Raw genomic sequence first — 21,917 nt, forward strand, 5'->3', positions numbered from 1 at the left:
TTTCCACGAGGTAACAGTGGGCACCTACGCGGGACACACATACGCACTCAGCCACTGTCCCTCCTTGACAGGCTCTCTCGCCAGGGGGCAGAGTTCACTTGCCTCTTTGGGAAATTCCACTATAGGAAAAGAGGCTAAAGGATCTCAGAAAGTCCATGATATTCAGAGACATCGTAATCTCTGAACAAACTCCATTCACCCTGTAGGTCCCACATCTACAGCCCCCGTGTATAGCCCGGCCACTCCTTCCACAGTCCTTCCACCCGCTGTGCACACCCTCCGCTATGCTGGCTTTCAATACATTTAGATGTAGCTGGACATCCACTCACTTGTTGTTCTCTCTATAAAAGTACCTTCTCTGAGGATGGTAGTCTTAACCACCAGCATTTTACTGCCTATACATGAGCCGCAAACGGGGCTAAGGGCCTGTCCTGCCGCATCTGTCCCGCTCTCACAAAGACCTCACAAGGCAAACACAGTTGTCCATCTCATGGATAAGAAAGCTGAGGGCCACAGAGGCGCAGCTGGCAAAAGGCAGAGTCCTTTTTCTCTACCCTGCATGTCCAGGTCAGCTTGGAATTCCTGGGCCGTGCTCCATGGCCGAACATCCGACAGATGCTTGCAGTGCTCATTTAAAAAAAAATTGAGTGGCTCGGGGCAGATGGATCAATCTGGGCTTTGACGGACGGGCAGAATTGGGTTAGGCTGGGAGAAGAAAAACACTCCAGTACTTGTTACAACAGTACCGTGTGTGCCAGTGCGGGAAAAGAGAGACAGACAGACACAAGGACCTGACCCCTGGGCTGACGGGGTGCTCAGGTGGAGCACTACCAGAAGGTAAGTTGGGAAATGCAGGTTGAGGCCAGATGGATAAAGGCCTCGACAGCCCAGCTGAACTTGTCAGAACTTCAAGGACATGGCCATCCCTGACACTGCAAACGCACTCCTTGATCCTTGATTCAAGGAGCCACCTGGCATCGTCTGACTTCTAACTCACATCCATCCTCCAGCCCAAACCCCCTGGCTCCGGGGGCAGCTCCTCAGGGCACACCTGGGGGGCTGAGAGCGTGGCACCAGGAGGAGAGGGACAGGACGGGATGGGGCAGCGCTGAAGGTCAGCAAGGCGGGCACGCACCCCGAGCGGAGGTACTGAAGCAGCACTGCTGGGCACAGACACAGGCAAACACGTTTGAGCAAATTGGAACGACATAAAAGTCTATTACAGCAAATCAAACAGCAGTCAGCATGACAGCCATTAGCCTGAAATGAATACACGGGGACTTAATGAGGTCTGTCGAGGCTGGCTTGGTGAATTAAGTTGCCAATTCTAGCAGGATTTCCCTTTTCTTTACGGACTTGAAAGCATCCACGCTGCCTCGTTAGGGCTTCGACAAGTGAATTGCAGGGCCTTTCACCCTGATAAAATGGATAATTACACGGAGAACAGCTTAGTGAGGGGAGAGGGGTGGGCAAGAGGGGAAGGAGAACAAACAAACCCAAACATGCCTGCCTGGCTTCTCCCAAGGCCAGGGCAGGGGCTTCCAGAGGAAGAGGAGGCAGGGGGCAGAGGGCAGGGAGCTGGGGCAGGTGAGCTTCTCCCAGGAAAGGGGCAGTGCCCGGCCTTGATCTGCCTCCCACTCACTCCTATTCCAGACCCGAGGACACGGGTCCCCATGGGTCATGCCTCCAGGCAGCTAAGGACAGGCTGGAAGTTCTCCTCACAGACGGGCTGCCCCAGGACCTCTCAGAAACCCTGGCGGGGAGGGCGCCGGAGGTCATCCTCCAGGGTTCGCGGTCACCGGGGCAGCTTGTGAAACACGCAGCTTCCCAGGCCAGCTCGCCCCAAACTACTGATTCATAATTGCAGGGGCTTAGGAATACAGGGAGGAGCAAAAACAGGTTTACAGTCATTCGCATGGAAAACAGCACAATATTAATAAATAACAATAGAAGGATGAACTCTCTGCTTTGATGACTCACGACTCTAAACCTACAATTGCCCACCCTGTACACCTAAACACACCCTGGAAATTCTGATGTGGTGTGTTTGAGACCCTCTGATTCCTCACTTCTCAAACAGTACCGAATGGCTTCTGAAACACACGGTGCTCCTGCTTCTGCTTACCTAACTCCAGGGTTGGGGAGCTCAGTGCATCCTCAGGAGGGCAGGGGAGCAGAATGTGGAGCAGGTCTTATTTAGAAAGTTCTTCCTATGTAGACACAGAATTTGGCTCCTGGTAACCTGTTCCCATGCCTATCCTTGGGTTCTGAGCACAACAGATCCAAATCTATCAGGGCCCCTAGGGCTGGGGAAAGTGGAGGACGGGGAGGTAAGGGATAAGGTGCAGGTGGCTGGGACGGCCAGAGAGAAGCTGAGAGCAGGGAGGCAGCCACTGGGGCTTCTCTGCCATCACCCAAGGGAAAGGAGGGGGCTTCTCCTACCAGATTCACCCTCAGCCTGGTCCACACCCTAGTCCACGCCCTAGTCCACGCCCTAGTTTAACAGCCATTGGAACTGAAACCAGCAGAGGGACAGTGACAGTTCCAGAATCCCACCAACCAGTGTTAGCACAGTCAGGACTAGAGCCCAGGTGTCTTGACCTCTAGTCTCCCTCTTCCCACGATACAACACAGGAGCTCTACTGCTCACCTTGGCAAGATTCTGTTGAAACCCACCTCCTCCTCCAGGAAGCCTGCTGAGATTTCTCGGATCACTGGCAACCCCTCAGCACTGATGCATCACAGGATCTACAGTGTTCCCCTGTGTCTCTAGTGTGCATTCTCACTCTGTTCAAAACTGCAAGGCCTCTGCCACAAATCACGCTTCTCAAGGGCAGAAGCCTGGGGTTTCCAGGGTAACCTCAGTGCAAACAGGAGGCCCTGGCCTCAACTCCAGGCCAGGGGTCAGCAGGTCCTTTGCTGGTACCCAAGTTGGGGGCTGAGTCCGACAGTAAGTTCTAGCTCAGGTGACCACACCAGGCAAGGACTGGCCAGTGTCAAGCCATCTCAGGTCAGGAGTGGCCCAGCCTCCACCCAGCTGACACCATATCCCCACTGGCCACACTGAGCATCGTCGATCGAGTATCAGGCCAGCAAAGTGACCCAGGGATACTTACACGTGAGCAAGCAAACCATGCGGGCCTTCGTCCAAGGACTGTGTGTCCTTGCAGCTGGCCCCTCTCGGAGCACCCTTTCCTCATCAGATGGGCACTTTATCCTGCCTTTCTTCTGTTTTTATTAGTTAGGAGGGCTGTGTCCAGAGAGGTTAAGTGACATGTCCAAAGAAACCCAGCAATCTGGGAGCAGAGCAGGGGCTCAGCCGAAGGTCTCTTGCCGCTAGTTTGGCTCCTGTCCTTGCCCATCCCTCTGGCCTCCCGTGTCTCCGTGCAGTGAGAGCCTGGCACAGTGCCAAGCCCACAGCAGACACTCAATAAATATTTGTTAAACAAATGAATGATGGAAGCGGCTCTCTCCTCGGAGGCAAAGGCCTTGGAGAATCCCAGGAGATTCCAACAGGGTGGTGTTGGAGGTCATACCTCCTGGCAAGGGAGAGAAGAAGGCTGGCCCCCGCCCAGGGCCTAGGAGGAGGACTGTGACCTCTTGTCCTCTTGCCATCGCTGCTGCCTGCTGCCCTGTGAGGGAAGGCAGAGGGCAGCCATGCCTGTCAGGATGGCAGCTGAGCAATGGGTCCAAGGCTCATTAACTCCGAGCCGTGCCCTTGGTTTCCGAGCCCGGGCCTGTAGTGCGGGCTGGCACGTAGAGACCCTTAATTAAATTAGGGAGGCTTCCAAATGAGAGGGGGCCCAGAGCCAAGCTGCAGTCCCAGGCACGCCGGCCACAGCTCAGGGCACCATACCCCATGCTGGGGGCCGTGGGCTCTCCCTGATTATATCCTGCCCCACCAGGGGCTGGGCGTGGGAGCCTCTGTTATGTAACCACCTGCACACTTGTCCTCACCTCCCTCTGTCTGGCATAAGCAAAGGATCCCTGGCTCACAGCTGAGCAAGAAGGGCCAAAAACAGGAACTTGAGGGGCATGAAACAAGGTCTCCTCGTCCTTGAGGGAATCCGAGGCTGTGCTGGGAGTCAGGAGGCACAACATCTATAAGCTGTGTGACATTGGGCAAGTCACTCTACCACTCTGAGCCTCAGCTTTCTCATCCATAAACGGAACAGATATTTTCTAAAGACTCTTCCAGTTTTCCTGATCCAATGACCTGATCCAACACAAAGGGGCTAGGACTCAAATGCCGAGGTGCCAGCCTGCTTCCCTCCAGCGGCTTCCATCTCTCATCATCCCCACCTCAGCCCCTCGCTGCTGCCCCAACCAGAGCCCTGAAGACAGGCCTGAGGGACGTCCAGTTGGAAGCTCCATACCCACCACCTTCAAGGTCTCTGAATCGCTAACTGCCAGCCCAGAAGACTGCCACCAGCCACTGGGGAGAGGGACAACAGGCAATGAGAATCCTGGTGCCGCGTGAGCCAGCAGCCAATTCATTAACGAACCGTTTGTAATGCGATAATTTGTACTTCTCAATTACCAGCAATGCCTGGTTTTACACGCATGCACTCATGCAAACACACTCAGAGTATACAGACCACTCAAAGAAGCCAAGGACCAGGGGGCAGCGGGCAATCACAGGACCAGGGAAAGTCCCTTCCTGGAACATCAGGAAGGCCTCGGGCTGCCAACCCACCTGCCCACGGCCCCCACTGGCTCTGACCAGAAGAAAAGAGGGCACAACGCCGGTCCCTCCTAACCTCTGTCTTGTCCCTGATTCCAGCTGGAGCTGTGGGCCTGGCCCTCTCTTAAGCATGAGACTCCCACCAACCCACTCTCCTGGACAGCAGATGGGCCCATACCCTCAGAGGTGCCACCCTCAGAGGTGTTCAACCTGCCCAGGCAGATGCCTGAGCTGAGGTGTGGGCAGAAGAGGAAGGCTGGACATGCCCTTGGCCCAGCTGACTCTTAACCCCATTCCCAGCAGCAGGTCCCCAATGTGCCCCAAGTGTGACCCAGCGGCTCCTACCTCAGGGATGCGGACACTGTAGGGCTGATTGTGAAATGTGGGCGCATTGTCATTCACGTCCCCGACCTGGATGTTCACCTTCCGCGTGATCACCTGGCAAGAGAAGGGGGCGGGGATCAGTGCTGGCTTTGACCTTTAGCTTCTTTCCACCCAAGGGGCCCAGAACAATCCTCCCAGGGCAGCAGGGGCTTCCAAGGATACTCACCCCCTGGTGGTCACTGACGGAGAACTCCACTGTGAACTCCGATTTGGTCTGAAAGAAAGGAAAGGGAGGGGGAGGGGAGTTAGAATGGTGTGCTGAGCTCCTGAGCCCTGGTGGGACTGGTCTGAGACTGGGTACCCAAAGGCTTCCCTAAAAATTAAGCATTGCCCCCTTGGGTTGGGGAAGCAGGTTCAGAATAGGGATTCTTCCCATAAAAGAGCAACAGACTGGAAGTCAAGAGTCAGGTTCTAATGTGGACTCTGCCTTTGAATTGCTGTGTGATCTTGAACAAGTCACTAGACACTTCTGTGGCCACTTCCTCAAATGTAAGGAGAAAGGGGGTTGGGGGTTTTGTCAAAGCTCTTACCTTAATTTGCTAAGGGCTACAGAGTCATCCACTTCTGCGTCCTTTAGGGGGACATTTTTTGGGGCAGGAGTAGACTTATTACCCCATGGAGCCCCCATTCTACAGGGGATGAACCCAGGATCACTGTCCCTCTTGCCTACCCAATGTTGCCCTTCACTAGGAGATACCCCCAACCCCATGCCAACCCCAAGTCCAGCACTGCCTCTTGAAGAGAGACCCTATTCAGGCAGGAAGATGCTGCTTCAGGGTCACGATGGGGCCTCAGAGGAACACCCCTAAGAGGTGATGACCCATCCTCCCCCAGGGTCTGTTCCTGCCCTCCAGGAGGGGTCTGGGCAGGGCATACCTCTCTGTCCAGTGGCTGCCGGAGCCACACCACTCCTGTGTCAGGCTCCACAGCAAAGAAGCGGGAGGCCTCCTCACCAGACACGCCAAACACCAGCGGGTCATTGTCCATGTCTCGGGCCAGCAACTGGGTCACAGAGGAACCTGGAGTATCCACGGGAGAAAGCAGAAGGCACAAAGAGGAGGTCAGTCCGTCCCTCACACCTTGCTCAGGTCGCTGAATCCCAGTAGGAGCAGCCGCCCAAGAGATCCCCGGCAGGACACTGACTACTGCAAGCCATCATGTGTCCTGGCTCTGACCCAGGCTCCCCTGGCCACAGGTCACAGTGAGTACATGCCTATAACAGGAAAACAGTATTTGCCACGTTCTGGGTGTGTCATGGAAAGCTGTGACTTCTGCCTGCCCCTCTCCCTTCTAATTTTAATTTGGAGGCTCCCTTCGCCAAGTGGCTCAGATGAGAACAGGGGCCCAAATTCCCTATTCTAATGTGCCAAGATGGGCACATAACTCAGCCCTAGCCAATCAGAGCATTCCATCTTCCTGGTCACAATGATTGGCTCGGGGATAAGCATGTGACCCAAGCTAGCCAATCAAAGCTAACCCTGGGACTTGTGCTGGAACTATTGAGAAAGAGGAGCTTTCCTGCCACTGGGGTTGCTAAAGTGGCACTGCTGGCAGCCGTCTTTGGCACCACACAGGAAGAGCCTCCTTGAGAAAAGGCCAACAAGGAGGAAAACAGAGGCAAATTGTGCATGGAGAGGGATTCCTGATGGTGTGAGGGCCTGCAGCCAGCGGTGCCTGATATTAGCTCCATCCTTGGGACTTCTCAGCTATATGAACTAATAAATCCATCCCCCCACCCCCCCCACACACACACACACACTTTTTTTTTTCTGCCTGAGTCAACTGAGTTGGATTTTAGTCTTTTGCAAATGGAAGCAACCTTTCTAATTCAGAATATTTTGCAAAACCTGCTATTCATTCGACAGTGACTAGGTGCTGGCCTGTGGTAAGCACTGGATACACAGAGGTTAGTTCCCGGCCTCCAGGAACTCCCGTCTAGCACTGGGTGGCGAGATCTTGTTCCCCCAAAAAAGATTGAGTGTCACCCTTCACCGGGAAACAAAGCCCGGGCCAGAGTTCACCATGAGCACCAGGATCCTGGCCTACAGGCTGCCTAAGAAGTCCCAGTGCAAGGTATCATCTCTGGGGGTTACAGCCCCTCCCCCCCACCCCCAACGGGCAGCCTTCGATAGGCTGACCAACCACCCTGGTGTGTCCAGGACAGAGGCAGAGCACATACTAAACCCAGGAGGTCCCAAGCAACTGGATCATCTGGTCATCTTAGCTTCAGGAGGTCCGCATACCTCCAGGAAGCGTGCAAACTATTAGGAGTCTGCAGAATGACAGTGTCATTTTGTGCAGAGACAGTCTATAGCAGCGGTTCTCAACCTGTGGGTCGCGCGACCCCTTTGGGGGTCGAACGACCCTTTCACAGGGGTCGCCTAAGACCATCGGAAAACACATATATAATTATATATTGTTTTTGTGATTAACCACTATGCTTTAATTATGTTCAATTTGTAACAATGAAAATACATCCTGCATATCAGATATTTACATTACGATTCATAACAGTAGCAAAATTACAGTTATGAAGTAGCAACGAAAATAATTTTATGGTTGGGGGTCACCACAACATGAGGAACTGTATTAAAGGGTCGCGGCATTAGGAAGGTTGAGAACCACTGGTCTATAGTCTTCGTCTGACTCTCAAAGGACTGATTAAATTAGAACCATGGCCTTGGGCAAATCATTTCTTTCAAAGCTTCAGTTTACCCTATAAAATGGGATAGACACTTTTCTGCAAATACCGACTCTCATATTTATTGAGTAGCTCTAGCTGATCAAGCTACTAAGTAAGGAGGGATTCCAAACTCTGGGAATGTTATCTAGAAAAGAACACGAATGAGCTTTTCTAGGCAAACTTTGAAAAGGACAGTTCCAACATGACAATGATAGCTAACATTTCTGAACACTAACCACACTCCAGACACTGGGCTAAAGGATTTCCGCGTGCCATATAATTCAGACCTTACCATTACTCTCCCCATTTAACTGGTAAAGTAACAAGGAGTAATTACTTTACAACAACCACAAAGTTACGAAAGGCAGAGCTGGAATCAAAGCCCGGGCACTCGGGGCCGAGTCCACATTTGTTACCACAACTTTACACTTCTCAACACTATGTCTGTGAACTCAAGATTCAGGACTTCCAGACATGACCCTATCAGACCCCTCACTCAGGGGTGGGGAGCATCCAGTCTGTGGGCCATAAAAGGCCCTCGAAATCATTTGCTCTGGCCCTGCCAAGGCAACTACAGGCAGGACTCAAAGTTCAACAAATCTAGAAGCTTTTTTCATAGCAACATAAATTTATATTAAGTGAATTACATTAAGCAAATGATGTTATAAATATCCATGTGGTCCTTGGCAGAAAAAAGGTTCCCCACCCCTGCCTTAACTGGAAGCCCAGCACTTGAAAAAAGAAGATATGGGGCAACCATTGGACTGTCATGATATGCCAGACACAGTGCCAGGCCCATTCACAATTCCTCCCAGCAGCTCTGTTTGGCAGTCATCACTATACCCATTCTACAGATTAGGAACTTGAGGCCCAGAGAGGCAAAACCGTCTCTCCATGGTCACATAGCAGGGCAGGACATGGCCGCATCCAAGGTGATGTCAGGAGGTGAGAAGCAGGTGATGCTGGGTGGAGGTGAGAAGTGGGAGAAGGAGGAATGAAATCAGGGAACAGAGTTGAAACAACCTGAGGGACTTTTGGGGGACCCAATCTTCCCATTTTAAAGACGGAGAAGCTAAATGTATTCAGCAGTTTTCCTAAAGTACGATGATGAGCAAGAGTCAGGACCCGAATCCAAGTTTCCAGACTTTCAGACTCCTGGTACAGTGCTCTTTCTAGATGAGGAAGGAGGGGGTATGTGAAGTCACCGAGAAACCAAGCACACCTTCCCAAAGCATCTGTGCTGCTCAGTGACAAGCAGCTATTTTACACTAAAGCAAACGGGAATATACTGGGAACACAATGTGACAATTTATTTCTAAAGACACAACCTAAAACTGAAAAAGACTTTTCAATCTCCCCCAGACTTCCAGGGATACACCTATCCTCTTCGTCACCCTCAAGGGTCCTTCAGTGGCAAAGTTTGTGGAATACTGAGTTGCTTCCCGATACCTTGGGGGGATCCACACGAGGAACCTGAGGCCCATCAGGGCCCTGCCTATCCACCGTGCACAACGAGGCCATAGTGCCCCCCTTGGACTAAACACCTCCCGGGCCAACCTCCTCCAGGGCTCAGCCCAGGAGGTGTATGCGGCCAAGCTCCGGCCAGCCAATGGGATTCTGGGAAAGCCACACTGGCCCTCCAGCCAAGATCGCACTACTCGGCCCAATACCCCAAATGGCTCTCTGAGGCCCGAAGCTCAGGCCCTCCCAAGAAAGGGGGGTGGGGGACTGGGCAGGACAGATATGGGGCCATCAGCGGCTGTCACCCACCCTGTAATTTCCTGGACTTTTATCCATTTTCCCCTCAATTATGTGCTGCTCAAAATGGTCCTTTTCGGGTTCTCCACGGCGTGTGCCTGCTCACGCCTTCTTTGTGTCTCAGGTAATTGCTAGTGACCTTTCCTAAGTGTGCTAATTAAAGGTACCGATTTAATATTATATTTAAGACAAGACGCCCTGCAATTTTCCAGCTGGGCACATCTCCCCTGCCAGCGCTGTTCTGCCACTCTGCAGAAGCTGGGCATAGCTTTGTCTCCAGGACGGAGGCCTTGTTTCCGCCAGGGCAGCTTCCAGCAACCTCTGTTGTACCATTCCTACAGAAACCAGGCCAAGATGAGGGGCCCAACTGCAGCCCAAGGTACAGAGAAGCAGCCACTCAGGAGACGCCTCCCTGACCGCGCGACCTGGAGCGCACATGCCACTCTGGGGCTGTTTCCCACTTGAGAAACAGGCAGTGTGCCCTGCAACCCAGGCTGGGCAGCGCCTGGAGTTCGTTTGTTCCTTCCTTCCTTCTTGTGGTAAAATACATATAAATGTATCATTTAAGTCCTGCAAACTGTATAATTCACAACGTGTTTCCAGAATATCTGCATCACCCCAAAAGGAAAGCCCTTACCCATTAAGCAGACACTCCCCCATCCTCCTCTCCAACCCGTGGAGACAACCTCTGTCTGTCTATGGATCAGCCTGGTTTGGATATTTTGAATCATATGTGGTCTCTGTGTCTGGCTTCTTTTACTCGGTATATGTTTCCAAGGTTCGTCCATGTTGTAGCATGTATGAGTACTTGCTCCCTTTTCATGGCTCTATGGATAGACCACGTTTTGTTTATCCCTTCATCAGCGGATGGACATTCGGGCTGTTTCCACCTTTTGGGTATTGTGCACAGGGCTGCTATAAACATCTGTGGACGAGGTTTTATTGGAACACTTGCTTTCAGTTCTTTTGGGTATCAACCTGGGAGTGGAATTGCAGAGTTTTATGGTAATTCTACGTTTAACTTATTGAGGAACCACCAAACTGTTTTCCACAGCAGTTGCCCCATTTACATTTCTACCAGTAATAGATGAGGCCGCATGAGGAGAATCGGCGATTCGCAGGGGCACGGTGCCCCCTGCGTGGGGAGAGATGGGAGCTGGACAGCACCGCAGAGCAGGTGCTGTTGGCACCACGCCCACCATGCCGTGCATAACCATGATCACACACACCTGCCCCATCTCCCACTGCCGGCCTGGGGCTCTCACCATTGCAACTGTTCCACGCATCCACAGGACAGACCAGAAGTGCCAGGGAACTGTCCCTGGAGGCAGCAATCAAGGAATGACCGACGAAGACTGTGGATAAACGCGCCCCCCCCCCCCCCCCGCCCTCACCTCTCAGGGGTTGGCTCAGAGGTCGTGTTCTACGCCGGCTCTTAGTGACCCCAATGGGACTCAGCTCCAGTTCTCACTCTGGTGCTGCGGTTGATATGCATCTGTATGGCTCCCTCCCCTTCCTTGTCTCAGGTCCTCACTCCCCACCTGTGTTTCCTGGAATTCTCTCCCCAATAAACTCTTTGTACTTGGGTCCTCATCACAAGGTCTGCTTCTGGGGGAACCCACATGAGACGCTCCCTAAGACCTTGGCATCAGACCCATCCAGGGAGCTTGTTACAATACAGATTCCCAGGCCCCACTGACCCAGTTGGCTGGTAGAGGGGAGCCCAGAATGTTAACTTATAAACAGTAGTCCCTACTCTTCCTGCAAGAAACTCTGATATAAGCCAGGTTTGGAAGTCCTGAAACTTGTTTATGGCAGAATGATATTCAAATATTTAACAATGGGCACAGTACAGGCATCAAACAATCAGAGGGCGCTGGCCGTAAACAACTGGACAGGTGAGAACTGCCTGTACGGCAGCCTGGTTTATGGCTCACATTTTAGATGCAAAGGAAAGCTCCTCGGGCCTCGGGATGATTTAAAAGCTCAGCCGTAGGGCTCTTGGCTCAAAACGGCTGCAGGAGGGCTCGCTGCTTTTCACCTCCCTGCCCTCACAGGGAAGGGCCACCCAGTGCGGCCAGCTAGCCTTCCGCTGTGTGCCAAGCCAGGCCAGGCTGGCCCCAGCCTAACCTCATGGGTGGAAAGTGAAACTTTAAAGAACTGAAATCGGCCCTAACAGGTTTGGCTCAGTGGATAGAGCGTCGGCCTGCGGACTGAAGGGTCCCAGGTTCAATCCCGGTCAAGGGCATGTACCTTGGTTGTGGGCACATCCCCAGCATGCAGGAGGCAGCTGATTGATGTTTCTAACTCTCTATCCCTCTCCCTCTCTGTAAAAAAATCAAGAAAATATATTTTAAAAAATAAAGAACTGAAATCGCTGTACACCCATGTTCACAACAGCATTACTCACAACAGCCAAAAGGTGAAAGTAACCCAAGTGCCCCTCGATGATGGAATGAATAACCGGAAATGTGGTATGTACATGCAATGGAATATTACTCAGCCTAAATAAAGGAAATCCTGACACGTGCTCCAACATGGATGAACCTTTCACATGCTGCTAAGCGAAATAAGTGAGTCACAAAAAGACAAATACTGCATGATTCCACCTCCCTGGAATTCAGAGAGACAGGAAATAGAAGGGCAGTTGCCAGGGACTCAGGAAAGTGGCAACAGGAGTTGTTTTATGGGCACAGAGTTTCAGTTTTGCAAGATGAAAAGAGTTTTGGAGGCTGGTTGCACAACAATGTGAATATACTTAACACGAATGAACCGCACGTTTAAAAATGGTTACGATGGTAAATTTTATGTTATATGTGTATTTTACAATTTAAAAAATCAAAATTGGCCTGGCCAGTGTGGCTCAATGGTTGAGCGTTGACCTATGAACCAGGAGGTCAAGGTTCAATTCCCAGTTGGGGCATATGCCTGGGTTTGGGGCTCGATTCCCAGTAGGGAGCGTGCAGGAGGCAGCCAATCAATGATTCTCTCTCATCATTGACGTTTTGATCTCTCTCTCTCTCTCTCTCTCTCTCTCTCCCTTCCTCACTGAAATCAATAAAAATATATTAAAGACAAAAAAACAAAAAAAAACTTAAATCATGTCCAAAGTCCTAGCCCAGAACCACACAGACCTCCCACTGGCTCTCCTACAGGCTCCCCAGGCTTACCTTTCTCAGCCCCATGGTCTTCTTTCTGTTCCTGAACAGTTGGCGGCTGCCTCGGGGCCTTTGCCCTGGCTGTGCTGAGAATGCTCCAACCTGTGGTCACTACATGCTGCTCCCTATTCCTCTCTCAGACCAAGAATGGCCATCTCAGAGGGGCTTTCCTCCTACACTGGATCACACAGAATCTATCTGAAGAGGCATCTCTCTGTGTCCCCGCACCCTGAGGTACTGTCTTCACAGCCCTCCCTTCCCTGGGCTGATCTTGTTTATTCACATGATTTGCTGACTGCCTCTCTCAAGACCTTGGGGCAGCGGCCTGGCCCATAATGTTCCCTATTCACAGGGGCAGGTGTATCGCTAAGCTAACCTAGGGGCTGGCATCCATCCCTGAGACACCCATACAGAGTCAGTGGGGAAATGAATGAATCCTGCCAACTGCCTGGAGGTGTTAGAAGAAGACAGCCTCCAAAAGTCATGAAACTCTCTGAGCCGCAACGAGAGGAGAGAGTATAGCAAGTTAATTCTTAATTATGTACACTAATGGACAGGAAAAAGCCTGGCTAATCAAAGCCTCATAATGCCCGAGCTGGAGCACTTGGCTTCGGATGCAGGCGGAATAAGAGCTGGGCACTGGCTGAGCCCCAGTCTCTAAGGAACTGGCCCCGCACCGCCTCAGGAGGCCCAGTAGCCCAGCCTGGGGCAGTATACCCTGTCCTGGAGTCCAAGGGCTCAGGGTGGAATGGGGTCTGCTCAGTGGGCTGCAAATGCTCCTGAGAGGTGAGGATTGGCAACGTGTCCCTCCCATGGTGGCCTCAGTCCCTGAGCAGCAGGCTATATCCATCTTCCAGGCAAGGGGTGGGCAATCACAGCTTCCCCTGCAACCCTGCTGGGCCCACGCTGATCGCCGAGATGACCGTGATTACTATTATTGTTGTTATTTGCTGGGATTGCTGCCTCGTGTGCTCCTGGGGAGCTGAATCATTGGCTGCTAGACGAGGGGTGGGCCAAAACGCAGGCAGGGCAGTAGCAGGCTGCAAGGCTTGCTACTTCTTCTGGGTGGGGGAAGGCTGAAAGCTGTGTTTGTTCCCCCAACACAAAGAGGGTGCTACAGAATGGAGAAAGGGTAAGGAGAATCCACCATGCCTACTCCTTGCAGAAACATCTTCTTAGAGCAGACCTCTGGTCATGCCACACCCCGTTAGGCCCTCCCACTCCCCCACGGTTCCCACAGAATTAAAACCCAATTCCTTACCATGATGGCCAATGCTGCTCCTGCCTGACCTCCCTCGGCTCCCTGGCCAGTCACGTTCTCACGGCAGCCCTGGGCTCAGCCAGCCAGACTGCTCTCAGCCCTCCAGCACACCACAGCGTCTACACCTGCGCTGCTGCTGTTCCTTCAGCCTCAAAGACCCTTCCTCCTCTCACTGCCTCGCAAATCCCAGTCATCCTCCAACGCCACCTCGGTCACACAGTTCTCTCTTCTCTGTGCTCCCTGACCCGTTGTTTGTACCTCTGCACGGCAGGGAGAGACCATCACCCCTGGAAGGTGGAGACTGCTGTTCTGGGACATGCTTGGCAAATCTTCCCAGCCCTCTAGGACTAACGACTGCGCCTCTCTTGAGGCCAACCAGCTGGTAGGCCATGCCTTGCCCATGCAGACATTACTAATCAACCACAGCTCCCCTTTCTGTTGATTATCAGACCTATACCCCACCTCAGAATCCTTCACAGCACTGGGTTCCATGCAGTCACGACTAATCAATCCTAACAGGCATGTGAGAACAAACTTTCTGCAGGGTGACCTAAAAGGACTTCACATCAGCCCTGATTTGCTTCCCTTCCTACCCAGGGGCCAAGGATCTAGGGCCAAGCTCTGCCCCTGTCAGGCTCAGGGCATTTCAGAGGGAGAGAGTCAGGCTTGAAGTCGACAGGCAAGCTCAGAAATAGGGACTAGTTATGGCTAAAGAGAGAACCAAAAAGTAAAGCTCCTTCTCATTTTGCAGAGGGAGGGTCAGAGGTCCCGGCTGGGAGATGGGGCTGCTCATTGGTGAGTTGAGCCAAGGGGTAGCAGATGGCAGGCCTCAACCCCAACCCCAGATTACAGGTCAGGGGTTATGACCAGGTCTTTCTGAGACTAACCACTCCGGGTCCCCAATGGCATCAGGCCTTCTGCATGTCCTCCACCCCCATCAGGAGGGAAACCCACCCTCCTCCTCCCGGTCCGGAGGGGCCTGGCTGCTCTGGCCTGGTCTCTGCCAGAGCCAGGTGCTCCTGCCCTCCCCTCTCCCAGGGGATGAGCCCCCGGAGCCTGGGCCGGCCTTGGAGCCTGCATCTCATTTGTCTCTCCTCTGGGATAAGACAGGCCAGTTAAGTGCCTTGATTCCTGGGAATAATCTCATTTGTCTTAGGTTCCCGCTTCCCGCTCTCCTGCCTTCAGTCAGGCTCCTTCCCTCTAGTCACCCTGGATCTTGAACTTGATTTGACCTCAGAGGAACTTTTTTCCTGATGTCCTAGACCCTGTCTACATGCACCTAGAGCAGTGGTTCTCAACCTTCTGGCCCTTTAAATACAGTTCCTCATGTTGTGACCCAACCATAAAATTATTTTCATTGCTACTTCATAACTGTAATGTTGCTACTTTTATGAATCATAATGTAAATATCTGATATGTAGGATGTAGAAGCTGTCCTGCTTCTGGCACCGCATAGCAAACAAGAGCCATCACTGCCAAGGGTTGCCGAGCCTGGCAGCAGACACCAATGTGCTCTAAGCCCCTATAACCTAAGGCGTCACAGAGAGGCTAAGCTACTTGCCTGAAGTCACACAGTAGCACATGGCAGAGCAGAGGTTGTTCAGTGACCTTCCCAATCCCATGCCACCATTACAGTCCTTCATTCACTGGACAAGCTCCCGATCTGCCCCGGGCACTGCTCTGGGCACTGGTGATACAACAACAAACAAAACAGACAGAAGCCCCTCCCTCCTGGCGCTCACATTCAGTGGACAGACCTTCACTGCCATAGGCCACATGCTCTTCCTGGCCTTTCTGGGAAGAATGGGTATGAGCTTGGAGTATGAGCCCGGATGGATGAAGAATGTGTTCCTACTGTTCACCTGGTTCACAGGCTCTGACACCCCAAGTCCCCCATCCCCCCAGTATGAGCACTCCTCATCCTGGCTGGGAGTTGAGGAATCGGGACACGGGATCATAAGACCCAAAGAAGCTCCGAGAGGAAGGTGGCCTTGGTGAATTTCCTCTACTAAGGCAGAGAGAAGCAGCCAGGCATCGAACTAACAAGGCTGCCACTGGCTGGCACTCAGCCATGACTGGTGACTCTGAGCGTCATTGACCTCTGAGCCTCCCTTTCCCCACTGACCCATGAGGGACTGATGTTGATGGTAAAGGCACAGAGGTCCTTGGGGAGAATCGCATCCAAGCTTGACAAACAGGTCGTGGCAATGTACCCATGCCAGTCCCAGGTCGTGGTTTTGGGGGCGATGTGTGGAGAAGGATGCCGGGGTGCATCTGAATTCAGCAGGGAAGAGTGCTGTGGTCATAGAGCTGATGGGAGCAGGCGACGGGGAGTGTATCTGTGCCACACACTCGCATGCTTGATGAGGCCAACAAGCTCATTCCACAAAAGGGAAAGCAGGGCAGGGCGGCTCAGTAACTCACCCACCGTCACCGCTAACAGCTACAGGTGGGAGAGCTGAGACTCGGATTGGTCCTGGCTCCCCAGTATCCTTCCCATTTTTCTTTTTAGAAGCTCCCAGGTGGTGCGTATATGAATCAGGTTGAGATTCACTGCTTCAAAGCCATGAACTATACTTTTGAAAATGTTGGGATTTGGAAATGTTGAAACAGGACATTAAGGTCCCATCCAGTTAAAATATCTGTAAGATTATGACTCTGCTGGCCACACGCTATGTAGGTGCTATGGAGGAGACAAGGGCATGATGCCTCTGCCTGCCTAGCAGGGCTTTACCATCTGGGTGAGATGCTCCGAGGCCCAACAGCCAGGGTCCAGGGAAGACTGCATGCACTTTCTGCCCAGGCACAGCAGCCGGAGCACGCATGGCCACGGACAAAGGGGCTCTGGGATGCTCTGTTTGACCTTCCTGAGTCCTTGCAGCAGCTCCCAGGCCCACGGGGGCTGCAGTCCTGTCACAGGGGCCAGGACAGCCAAGTGGTGGTTATCAGATTTAATAACAGTGATAATAGAGGGGTGGGCGTTCTTTTCCCTCCTCCTGAAACTTTTCAATTCATTGAACTGTTCAATTAACTTTACAAAAGGAAATGTGAAAAAATGACGGCAAATTGAACTTGACATTATCATTAAAATAAACAGAGCACTGCAGGCCATTAAAGGCTCACAGAGAGATTATCCAAACACTGGCAGGCACGTGCTGACTCCTTCCAGCTCAGAGGGACCCTGGCACTTTCCTCCTGCCCTGAGCTTGCACCCCCTGCCTGTCACCACTCACATTCCCCCAGCTCATAAAGAGGCCATGCTAAAGTCCCCCATCACCACAGCCCCCCAGTGTGGACGTGAACGTGTGGGGAGGGCAAGAGCAGCCACAGCAGGCCAGCCTCTGCCAACAGGCTGCCATCTCCAAGACGGCCTTTCCTTCTGCTGCTCATGATGGGGTCCCTTAGTCCAGCTAGCGGGTCCAGGCCTAGCTGCCCGTTAGATTCACCTGTGGCATTTTTGAAACCCAGATGCCCAGCTGTACCCCCAGACCAAATACATCAGAGTCTTTGAGGAGGGAAGCAAGCATCAGGAATTAAAACAAAAACAAAAACCCCATAAGATTGCCAAGGGCAGCCCAAGTTGATAATCAAGATCTAGATCAGTGATGGTGAACCTTTTAAGCTCAGCATGTCAGCATTTTGAAAAACCCTAACTTAACTCTGGTGCCGTGTCACATATAGAAATTTTTTGATATTTGCAACCATAGTAAAACAAAGATTTATATTTTTGGTATTTATTTTATATATTTAATGCCACTTAACAAAGAAAAATCAACCCAAAAAATGAGTTCATGTGTCACCTCTGACACGCGTGTCATAGGTTCGCCATCACTGATCTAGATGATCCCTGAGGTCCCCTCAATCTTCTGGACTAATCCAAGAAACGATGATGTAGGAACACCCACAGGTCAGTGGTTCCCAAACTTGTCAGCACCTTGGCATCACCTGGAGTTTCCAACCATCTGTGCCCGCGTCCCACACCCCAAGGTTGTGATGAACTGATCTAGGGTACAGCGAGGCTCTGGAAAGTTCTAAATCCCCAGGTGGTTCTAATGTGCAGGCAAGACTGGCGATGACTGCTCTAGGTGACGTTTTCACTTGACCAACGGGGAAGGCAGCTTCTGATTGAAGATGCTCCTTCAGAAGACCCCACACCCTCAAATAGGTGGTGCTCCCAGGCCCACTCCGCTGAGGCCAATAGCACAGGGCGGGTCAGGAAAAGGAAAAAAAATTTTGCTCTGTTGGCTCTTCCTGTTTCAACATTTCCAAATCCCAACATTTTCAAAGTATAGTTCATGGCTTTGAAGCAGTGAATCTCAACCTGATTCCTATATGCACCACCTGGGAGCTTCTAAAAAGAAAGATGCTCAGGCCCTACCACCTAAGAATTCTGTCTTGATTCATTGGTCTAGAACAGGGCCCAGACATCAGTGTTTGTTATACAGTTAAGTCTTCACTTAATGTTGTTGAGAGGTTCTGTGACTTTACTGAAATGGACGATAATGAAACCAATTTTACCAAAGGCTAATTGACATAAACACGAGTTAAGCTCCTATGGCGTCTCTATCAATGTTAACATGAAACAACACAATGGAATGGTGTTACTGGCGGAGTAATGAGGATGTGCAGCCAGGCTGAGAATCGCTGGGCCAGGGCAGTGGTTCTCAAACTTGAGCCTTCAGCAGAATCCCCAGTAGGGCTTATTCAGAAGGCAGATTCATGGGCCCCTCCCAGTTTCTGGTTTAGATGTGCATTTCTAACACGCTCCCAGGTGATGCTGAGGCTTCTGAGCTAGGGCCATGACTTTGAGGAGCACAGGGTAACAGCTTCTATGGGCCCAGGTCCTCTAGCCACTTACATTCTTTTCACAGGTAATTTCTACCTTCATGATTGACTTCAGAATCCCACCTCTCCTGTGCCCCCCTGTCCCTTCCTTAGCCAGAGCCAGGCCACTTCTTTCCACCTCCCTACAGTGGAAAGGAAGCTAAGGAGCTAAGAAAGATAAAACCAGAAAAGCAGGTGAGAAGACACCCTTCCCTCACCCCTGCTCCCCCGCCCACCTCCCTCCGTGAAGGACCAGAAAAGTCCCTCCGGAAATCACCTCCTCTTTGAGGAGACTCATAATTACCCACAATGATCGCGGCACCATTCATTTCGCCCTAAAATTAATACATCACGTTGAGAATGATATCGCACTAATTTATCACAAGATTTATGAAACTTGCACTTTTTCTAATGAGATTTATGCAAATGACTCTCTTGCCACTGTTTGTGTTTTTAAAAGTTTTGACAGGGAAGTGGGGGTCCAGCCCAGCTGGCGGAGGCCCTGTCCCCACTCTTGAGGGTGAGGGAGCTCCATAGATGCTTTGGTGAGCAAGCCCCCTACCCAAGTGGGAAGCACTTGGCTCATCCCAGTCCCATCTTTCCCCAGGTACACCCTTCTTCTATCTGGCCCGTCCTCTCAGGGGCTCACCTGCAGCCTCAGGTGGGAAGGAAACTCTAGGTCAGTGGTTCTCAACCTTGGCTGCACATAGAATCACCTGGGAATCTTTTTTAAATCCTGATTTCTGGGCCTCATCCTCCGGAAATTCTGTTTCTTTATTACTAATGTTGTGGCCTCATCCCATAACAAAGAAACAGAATTTCGGGAGGATGAGGCCCAGAAATCAGGATTTTAAAAAGATGATTCTGATGTGCAGCCAAGGTTGAGAACCACTGCTCTAGGTCAGTGGTTGGCAAACTGCGGCTCGTGAGCCACATGCAGCTCTTTGGCCCCTTGAGTGTGGCCATGAAGTTTCAATCGCACTGTACGTGCGCACCGCACATGGTATTTTGTGGAACAGCCACACTCAAGGGGCCGCAGTTTGACGACCACGGCTCTAGGTGAACATGGGTCTCTCTCATCTAATCAGGGACCTTCCAGGCCTTCAGTCTCTGAGACAACTGTGGGTGACAGACAGTGCGCCGCTAGCCAGGGTATGAGATAAAAGAGGCGCCAGGATGGGACAGTCAGGTGTTGACCCTGTACTTGCACAGGGTGTCCTCTACAATTCCATGCCCTGGGCACCTCACTTACCTCACCCTAGTCCCAGCCTTTCCACTCCTACCATTTATTGAGCACCTGCTGTATAATAGGCACCTGTTAACCACTTCACATGCACAGTCTCACTTAATATTTACCACAAATCTGTGAGGAAGGTCTTCCCACACTCAAATGAGGAGATGAAGTCTCGGGGAGGTTTAGCAACTTGCTCAAGATCACACAGCTAGGAAGAAGTAGAGCCAGGATTCAAATCAGGACCATCTGACCCTGAAGATAATGTTCTTATATACACTACCAGCCCCAAATGTTTCACAGGAGGCCTTCTCTCTTCTGGGGGTTAGTAACACCACACATCTTTAAGGGGCACATCCCTCATACTCAGTTCCCAGAACACTGACGAAAAGCAGGAAACCAGCCCCAAGGGGCTCTGAGAAACTAAAAGTCCTGATACAAAACCTATGCACTAAATTTCAAGCTCAGTATGAAAAGCAAAGAGATGTAGTCAGGTACTCACTCAGAGCCCTTTACTCTTACTTTACATACAATTATAATTAGATTGGTTTTCTTTTCAATTCATGGAAGTATCAGGGAGGTACATCTATACTAATAAAAGGGTAATGTGCTAATTAGACTAGACATCTTCTGGACATCCTTCCAGACATCCTTCCAGAAAAAGCCACGGTGGTGGAGGCCGAGGCACAGGTGGTTAGGGGCGACCAGGCCTGCAAGGGAGGGCAGTTGGGGGTGACCGGGCAGGCAGATAGGTGAGCGGTTAGGAGCCAGCGGTCCCACATTATGAGAGGGATGTCTGACTCCATAGGGATCGGTCCTAAACCAGCAGTCGGACATACCCTGAGGGGTCCCAAAATGGAGAGGGTGCAGGCTGGGCTGAGGGACCGCCTGCCCCATGCACAAATTTCGTGCACCAGGCCTCTAGTAAATAATAATAAGGAAGCAATAAACAACCACTTCTTCTGCTCACAAAGGGGAGAGAACAAAACTCTCTGAAAAGTAAGAACTTAAAATAACCCGAGTCCCTTCAGTAGCTCCTGTCAATGACAATGCATCATCATAGAGAGCTCCTCCCGGTGATGTGTGCAATGATGTGCCGGGAAAGTGCTAAATGATGAGTCATCTCCATGTAAGAAGGCAGGTACTATATAATAGAGCTGAAGAATATTCCATGCAAGTCATTATAATTAAAAAAAGATTTTGTGCTTAAAGAAATGCTTCCCAAAGTGTATTTCACGAATCATTAATTCCCTTGGAGGCTAACGGTACTCCATGAAAAAGTGTTCTTTGGTCAAAAAGGTCTAGAGAACATTGCATTAAAAAAAAAAAAAGAACAGGCTTCTCTCCCGCAGGACCTCTCGGAGCCTTTGTTCCACTAGCATGCATTGTGGAGCCCTACAAGGGGGTAGAGAAGGTACGGCTTTCCCCAAATTTATTTGGCCAAGAAGCACTTCCTTCCAAGAGCATCTCAAAGGACATCGGTGGTTCAGGAAATAGCTGGGGGATACAGTGGGCCAGGAACTTTTCTGGATGTTTTTAGTTCAGACAGATCTTTTCTTGGGGTGGGTGGAAAGATGGTTGAAGGGATGGGTGATGGATGAGAGAATGGGAGGGAGAGAGGGTGGGTGGATGGATAAATGAGCAAATGAACACATGAACAAAGGAACAAATAGCCGAGTAAGCTGTTCTCATCCCAGGAGCATATAAGAACCTCTGATATCAGAGCCTCTGAGATGGAGGGGAGCATCTGAGTACAGAGTCCGAGACCCTTCCTCCAGGTGATTCAGCCCCTCCCCCTGCCCAGGTGTGAGCCCCTGCTTCATGAGTGGGGAACCTGGGCCTCCCTAGCTGGGTGTCAGGTGGGCTGCTTTTCATTCAGGTCAAATCCTGAACGCGGGAGATCATAATCATACTAACTCTAAATATGTACATGA

The 21,917-nt window shown here is 51.4% G+C and overlaps 1 protein-coding gene across 2 annotated transcripts in view; it reads right to left on the reverse strand.

Annotated features, from left to right (window-relative positions):
* The window catches only part of CDH23 (cadherin related 23), a gene marked incomplete at its 5' end in the record, with an annotated part of 360,387 nt that overhangs the window by 285,400 nt on the left and 53,070 nt on the right, over positions 1-21,917 (reverse strand). For both annotated transcript variants that reach the window (XM_081105003.1, XM_081105002.1), the window contains 3 exons: positions 5,030-5,122; positions 5,235-5,282; positions 5,945-6,087. In XM_081105003.1, the coding sequence (XP_080961129.1) occupies positions 5,030-5,122; positions 5,235-5,282; positions 5,945-6,087 (284 nt within the window). The remainder of the gene's footprint in view (positions 1-5,029; positions 5,123-5,234; positions 5,283-5,944; positions 6,088-21,917) is intronic.

Source organism: Myotis nattereri, assembly GCF_964212035.1.
Source record: "Myotis nattereri genome assembly, chromosome: 13".
Lineage (NCBI taxonomy): Eukaryota > Metazoa > Chordata > Mammalia > Chiroptera > Vespertilionidae > Myotis > Myotis nattereri.